The sequence below is a fragment of the Orycteropus afer genome, unplaced genomic scaffold (assembly GCF_000298275.1).
Source record: "Orycteropus afer afer isolate SDZICR_OR568_19922 unplaced genomic scaffold, OryAfe1.0 scaffold00085, whole genome shotgun sequence".
Taxonomy (NCBI): domain Eukaryota; kingdom Metazoa; phylum Chordata; class Mammalia; order Tubulidentata; family Orycteropodidae; genus Orycteropus; species Orycteropus afer.
In genome coordinates this window covers 2,936,074-2,943,629 of record NW_006921672.1, presented here as the reverse complement: position 1 = coordinate 2,943,629, position 7,556 = coordinate 2,936,074, and the positions used below count along the sequence as shown (strand labels likewise).

At 44.5% G+C, this 7,556-nt stretch overlaps 1 protein-coding gene across 1 annotated transcript in view; it reads left to right on the top strand.

Annotated features, from left to right (window-relative positions):
• Positions 1–5,416: 5,416 nt before the first annotated feature.
• The window catches only part of UTP18 (UTP18 small subunit processome component), a 55,379-nt gene continuing 53,239 nt past the window's right edge, over positions 5,417–7,556 (top strand). The window contains exon 1 of the mRNA XM_007942166.2: positions 5,417–5,913. Within this exon, the coding sequence (XP_007940357.1) occupies positions 5,417–5,913 (497 nt within the window). The remainder of the gene's footprint in view (positions 5,914–7,556) is intronic.

The window sequence follows — 7,556 nt, the reverse complement described above, 5'->3', positions numbered from 1 at the left end:
TTCAGCTCTTCAGAAGAAAGCTATGAATCTTCATAAGTACAAAACTGAAAAGCTAATTAAAAATAAGATGACCATGTCAAAATTAAGTATGAAACAGTGGGCTACAAGGTCCTTAAGATTTACATTATCAGTTATCAATGTCATACCAAATAACTGAATTCAAACCAGGGTTGAGTGTGTAGTGCAAAGCAAAGGAACTAATTTGAGCAAATGATCATTTACTGGTATATTAAAGTAGAACAAATAGGTTACTCAGCATCATATTGATTTGATACAATCTAAAAACACTGATGTAAAATAAAGACCTTCTTTTGTTGTTTATCTTTAAAAAAACGTTTTTGGAGCTGGCTGCTCAAAAGATACTAATCATCTAATGATAATAGCTATACAGTATTAAAAAGGAAACAAAATTACATTAAACACATACACACATGGGGGATTAGTATTTGGGGCATAAAATAGTCTGGACCTAGCAAATTGAAGCTTCAAAGTCTAAAAGTGAAGTAACACATGGTATCAGCCAATATTTACCAAGCAATATATATATTAAGCACACAAGTACAAAAAACGCATTAGACTCAACATGCCTAGTCTACAATTAGACGGTAAGCTGTGTCCAAATAGTTAAGAGAACAAGAAAATACTAAATTAACTAAGCATATATAAAAAAGGAGCTCTGGCGGTGTACTAGGTAAGGCATATGGATGCTAACCAGGTCAGTGGTTCATACCCACTAACTAGCTGCTCCAGAGGAGGAAGATAAGGTAATCTACTTCTGTAAAGACTTACAGCTTTGGAAACCCAATGAGGGTCACTATGAGTTGGAATCCACTGGATGGCAACGGCTTTGGTTTTGGTTTTATATGAAAAATGACAAATGAGTACTGTTTGTAACAAGTTCTGTAAGAGGAGTAGTAAGAACTAGGTAACAGTAAAAAGGGAAAGACAAGAGATTTGGTAAGGTATCTTAGAATTTTTAATGATAAAAATTATAGTTTACATTGTTTTAATTCAGTGGTTATCACGTTTGATTGGAGGTTTATAGAAACCTCAGGAGGGAGGGAAGGTCAATGCTCACCCCATTTTCTAGATGAAGCAACTGAGGTTTCAAGAATTAAGTAACCCAAGATCACACACAGGCCTGGAGGTGGCAGAACCAGAGGAAGAGCCTAATCAGTTTTCCCACTTTGTCCAGAATTCATTTCTACTACACTAAGTTCTAAATTGGCAATACTCAAGTGAGAATTCAGAAAGAGCTCAGAAATCTAATACAGCATTTCCCTAACTAATCTGATGAAAACCAAAAATCCTTTCTGGGGCAGGCACTGAAAACAGATTCTCAGGACCAACCGACCTACTGAATCATAACCTCCAGGAGAGAGATTCCCTATCTCTAACAAGAGCTCTAAGAGGTAATTCTTGTCTTTAGTTAAATTTGGGAAGCACTGTTCCATACACGCAATGTCCAATATGGCAACTACTAGCCTATTTCAACTGATTAATAAAATAAAAAAAATCCAGTTCCCCAGCTGCACTAGCTACATTTTAATTGCCCAATAGCCACACATGGCTAATACCATGCTAGACTACACCATCACTGCTGACAGCGCTACTGCACATTGCTGATTCTAGACCAACCCCTCGACTGTGAATGTGAGAACACCGAGGCACAGGATCTTGTCTACCAAGTGCCATGGAGTTAGTTAGGGGCAGAACTGCAACTCTCACCCAGTCTGCCAGTGCCCTTCTTACTTTGAAGTTTATTTAAATAAGAATTGTATTCGTTGCTCCCTTTGCAGCAAAGTAAGAAGAAAAAGTCTAAATCTGTGAGAAAAAAATCCTCAGAGTCTATTCAAGAATCATGATTAGCTCTAAAATTAATCTGTAATCTTAGCATAAAATCAAAAGTAGTCTTAGATAGCTAAGGATACCCCCGTGTTAGGAGACATAGCTTGTTTTAGTTACTTTAAGTATTTTATCTTCTCTTGATCTTATGTTTTCTTGTAGACCTAAAACCTTGAAACTAATGATAACAAATTGATTGGCATAACTTGAAATTAAAAAGTGAAAAGTCTTATAGTCTATCAAACATTTTAAATTGAGAAAGAGCAAGCAAAACAAAGAAGAGTGACTTGCCTAAGAATGTGGTCACTCACACCACTGGCTTTTAGTAGCTCAGTGGTTTAGTACTTATGACATTACTAATGTCGTTTTTCACTTCTAAATGACAGTTTGTCTTCTTTTCTTTTGACCATTATAATGTGGTTTAAAATAATGGAAAATAAATTGTTTTAATTTCCAACATAACTAAGGAACTAGAAGCAGCTGAACATCTCTGAAGGTTTCAGATACTAATCAGGTCAACAGTAACCAGCCATAAAAAAATTTCAGCAGTGCTTGCTTTGAAAACAAAACCAGTTGTTCCTGTCTAGGATGTGTAGAACGCAAATGTCTCCAAAGTCATCAACTTAAGTCATGACAGCTCATGTTTAAAGTAAGGAAAACAACTTGCAACTCCACACTAATTAAAACTTCAAAGATACAACCACACAGTTCTAATCCCCCCCCCATCTAGTATTCAATTCTATATAAAATTCTAGTGATTTTATTTAGAGGAAATACTGTATTTCCAAGGTCCTAGGTTGCATAAAATTAAAAATTGGGCAGTTAAAAATGATAGCCTAACATGATACTTAACAACAGACACTTACTCTGTTTTCTCCATAATCTGGGAGATGCCCAGAAGCCTTCAGTATGGGGTCCTATATAAATAGAAGCTACTTGTTATTCAGAGAAAGGAAATAGCGCAAAAAAAAAGACAGCTATTTTCTTTCTAAACATTCTTTGGTGTTGAGGTAAACAAAAACAACAAAATACAGTCCAAGCATACAAGAGCAAAGCAGCTGTCTCTTTAGAGGGGTAGGGCAATGTCCCTTCTCTACCATTTGAAACAGGGAGCTGAGAATTTAAAGCAGATACTTACTCTCTTTTAGACCCAATATCACTTCTACATAATGCCTGTTACATTTAGCTTCCACTTCACGATATGAGGAAGAGAAAACACTTGCCCCAAGATTCTTTAGGCCAATACTACTACTTTTAGAGGTAGCATAGCTCACTGAATGAAAGAGAACATCAGAAAATGGCCAGTGCCAATAGTTTAAATTAAACTACTGGGAAACAATGATCTCAACTACCAGGAGATAAATAGTAGTCACAGTCCTGTAAGAAATGCTTAAAATATTGCAAACTATGGTTGAATAAACTCAAAAGCAAGGGATGGATGGAAGCAAACATTGAAGTGGTATAAATTCCAGATCTCATAAAAGACAGAGGTTTTTTTTCATTTTTTAAAAGTATTCTGGAGGAGGGGTCCTTGGAAGGAAGGCCAGCTTGCAAGGAACAAAACCACACAAGTTAAGGGTGGAGGGAGAGAAGGCGCAGGTTTTCTGATCACTCCTCTACCAGGAGATGCTTTTGACAACTTCACTACTATTCCTATAAACAATTTTAAGCTTCCTTACGGAAAGTGATTTAAGCAACAAGCAAGTGGGCTTTGAGACAGAACTACAAAAATGCTAAAATTTCTAACTTTATAAAAGATGCACAGTGAAAAAAAAAAACAAAAAAACACAGCCATGACATTGTCAGGTGTAATTCTCTAGCTGGGAAAATGTCAATTATGCTCAGACATGTACATCAGGACCCTTGAAAGTGACCCAGCAAAGTTTCTGGCTGGCGCTCACTTATCTCGCAAACCCTCCTTCCCCACTTCCCTGCTGTTCTTTCCTGGCACACAAAATATAGGCCAAAGAGCGGTGGGTGGGTGGGTGGGTGGGAGAGGAGGATGTGAGAGAAAATTTGAGAAGTAAAAAATGGAGCAACTTCACAAGGACATGAATGAGACTGAAGAGTCTAATAAGGTCAGGCAAACAAGAACTACTGGAAAACGAAACGGGCTTTCCCCGGTAGTTGTCAATGCTGTTTGTAAAGGTTTAAACAGAGGTCGGACTACCTACCACTTGTCAGAGAGGCTGCAGAGGGGACGGCTGCTTTGGGTGACCTCTAATGTCTCTTCCGACTCTGAAATGTTAGGATTCTTATTTCACAAAAAAAGAACGCAATGGTCATAGAAGCCCACCGATTTGGAACCCTTTTAGCTGAGCGGTCTCAAACACCACTCCCACCTCTCCCTCCCACACGTGCCCACCCCGCCCCCTTTCAATATTTCCACCTCCACGTGCGAAATGGCCAGCGGCACTGACCCCAGAACAGGTAAGTTCCTTCCCTAGCAAAGCACTACAACTATGCCGTCTCTGAGGTAAGTGAGGTCTCCACTCTCCACCCTGGGCGGCTAAAAAATGATGAAAGTCCCCAATCTAGCCTTCCCTCACCCCGGTCAGAGTAAGAGGGAGAGCCGGACACAGAGAAAAACTTTCTTCAATTTTTCTTCCAAAGAGTGGAGAAAATAGAGAGAATGCCAGCGAAGCCAAGGAGGAAGGGGGAGGGGAGCCCCTGAATCGTTTAACGGCCGGTAGGGGGAGGGAGGCTCCGGAGATTGAGGGGGCGTGAGACAGAGAAGCAGGCCTGGGAGCTGAGGTCAGGGAGCTGCAGCCGTCCCCCCCACCTTGCACACAAAGCAGCTGCCGCACTCGGCTCTCACCAGATCCTTTGTGTTTTCCATCAGGGCCTCATGGGTAGGGGTTGTCCGTGCTCCCCGGGCCCGCGGCGCCCCCTCCCCGCGCTGGGGGCAGGCGCCTTTACCCCGGACTGCAGCGACTACAGGGGCCCCCGGCTGGGCCCAGACCGGTGGCTGCTGCGGCAACCCCCGGATTTCCCCCCTTTAACTCGGGTGGCCCCAGGATATCAACAACATTAGCATAGCCCTCCCTCCCAAGCGCGCCTGCGCCGTGACCCGCACCCCGATTGGCCCACTTCCCTACATACCCTCCTTTCTCTCTTCCAGCGTGGGACCCTCTGCAGGCTCCGTACGCTAAGGGCCGTACCAAGACGAAGGGGTGGAACAAGAAACCTGGGCTACGGTTCAGCCAAGTGCTTAAAAAGTCAGGAGGAAGAGTAAAAGTTTCATTCGATCATCCCAGTTCATATTCTAGCTTTCTTGCACTCCTTTCAATGTGTTGCAGCTGCGAAGTTGTGTTGGAAAAATTTTCCACTCTTGTCACTCCGCTTCCCCCTACACCCGGAAGATTGGCCCTCCCAGAGGAACTCCCACAGGGGGAGGGGCACGCGAGGGGAGTGGGCGTTACGTAGGGAGGGAGTGTTGGGTCACGTGCTAGGAGGCTGCGCAGGCTCCTTTCGGCCTCCCCCCGGGTCTCAGTGGCGGCGGAAAGCGGTGTCCTGGCGCATGCGCAGTGAGGTTCCACGTGAGCGCTTGCGTTTCTTCTCAAACCCAACGATGCCGCCGGAGCGAAGGAACCGAATGAAACCGGATCCGAGTAGCAGAGGGAAGCAACATCGTAAAGCCCTAATGAAGCCGGACAGGAGAACCGAAGCAAGGCCGGATGGACCGGCCCCAAAGGCTGTTCCTTCATCCCAGCGGAAACCGCCGGCCCCGCCGAATGCGGCGACCACTACAATTGCAGTCGCGGTGGAGGAGGAGAGGCAGCTCCGGCAACAGAACCGTCTGGCGCTGGAGGAGGACAAACCATCCGTAGAGCGGTGCTTGGAGGAGCTCCTTTTCGGCGACGTTGAGGACGACGAGGACGCGCTGCTGCGGCGTCTTCGGGGCCCGCGGGTGAGGGAGGCCGCAGCGCGCGGACTGGGCGCTCGCGGGCGGGGCGCGCGGAGGGCGGTGAAGCTCGGGGGGGCGGAGCCTGGGCGACCTGCGGCGGCGGGAGCGCACACAGGTGGGAGGGAGCCGCAGAACGCAGACGCCGAAGGGCTCCTCTTTGCGTACCCCGCCACCGGGCTCTGAATTGCGTCTTGGGAGAGCAGAGACCTCGCCTTTCTCCGATCTAGTGGTACCCTATGCTCTGGTAAACAGCAAGCGCTCAACCTGTATTTGATTGTCCTGAGCAACTTCTCAGGATCCTTGGTGGCACAGTGGCTAAGTGCCCGACTGCTAACCAAAAGGTCGGCTGTTCGAACCCGCCAGCCACTTTGCAGGAGACAGATGTGTTAGCTTCCATAAAGGAAATCATATGGAGCAGTTCTACTTTGTCCAGTATGGTTGCTATGAGTCGGAATCCACTCAAGGGCAGTGGGTTTTAGCTTTGAGCAGCTTTTGGGGCCAAACTTAAAGTCTCCTTTCCCAAAACTCACTGTTTCACCAGCTTGATAGGTCGGTCACTTACCTCAGTCCCCTGCCCAGCTTGTTAATATGGACTGCAGAGTTCCATTGTATTTGTGAAATCAGAATTCGTGGGCACAGGCTTGGGAATCTGTATTTTAACCACCTCCCTGGGTGATTTTTTGCACGCCAGCTTTTGGGAAGAGTATTGATTTATTCAACATGTATTTGTGAGCCTGTTGGGTGGAGGTGCTCTTTGTTAACGGCAGTCTTTTGTGATTGATTATAATTTCATGCACTTTGAAAAAAATCACTTTATATCTGGCTTTTACCTCCAGCCATTGTTCTGGGCGCTGGAGGAGACAGCAATGAAGAACACTGTCAAAAATCCTTGTCCTCTTGTAGCATAAAGGTGCTCTGGTGGCCTAGTGGATTAGGCTATTGGTTGCTAACCAGAGGGTCAGTGGTTCAAACCCCCAGCTTCTCTGCCTGCCAGAGGAAGATGAAGCAGTATACTTCCAGAAAGATTTACAGCCTTGGGAACCTAATGGGGGTCGCTAAGAGTGAGAATCTGGTGGGCTTTCTTGTAGCTTCCATACTAATGGTAGAGAAAAGATAAAGGAGATTAAATAAACTTCAAGTATGTTAATGACCAAAGAGATTAGTTTTGTAAAAAGAGGGTAAGTGCTATGCAGAAGACTTGTGAAATTTTACATAGAGTGGCCAAGAAATTACTTAGTAGGAATTTATTAAATGAATACTGATCCAGCAAGTATCAAATACTAACTCCCAGAACCACTTTTGGTGCTATGGGAGAAGCCACTGAAACCTAATTGGGGGTTAGAGCACTGATAGTGGAAAAATGCTGAACAGTGTGACAGTTCTATAGGGAGGAAAGAACGTTCTGTGTAGGAGGTGGGATTTGTTGGGCTTTGAAGGATGATAGGCCATTGATTACGTGGTTTGGGGAAAGTTCAAGCTCACTTCGGAGGATATTCGTGATCTAGATGTAGACTTGGTGGTGTAAAGTTTCTTATGGAGGTAGTGTGAAAAAGGGTCAAGAGAAATGGAGCTGTATTTCTAATACATCTGCTCTGTCTCTGGTGCTGTTATTTCTGTAGTTCTGGAATTCTTCCTGCTCTTCATCTGCCAACTTACCTTTTGTTTGACTTGAACTTCCTTTCAGCATTTGACTTTCTCTCTTTGACTGTTCCATCTTGCTTTGTCTGTCCAGGCTGTGGTGCCATTTGCTCATCTCCTCATTTTCTGCTTCTGCCTCTAGCACTTAATGTGGTAACATTGCATC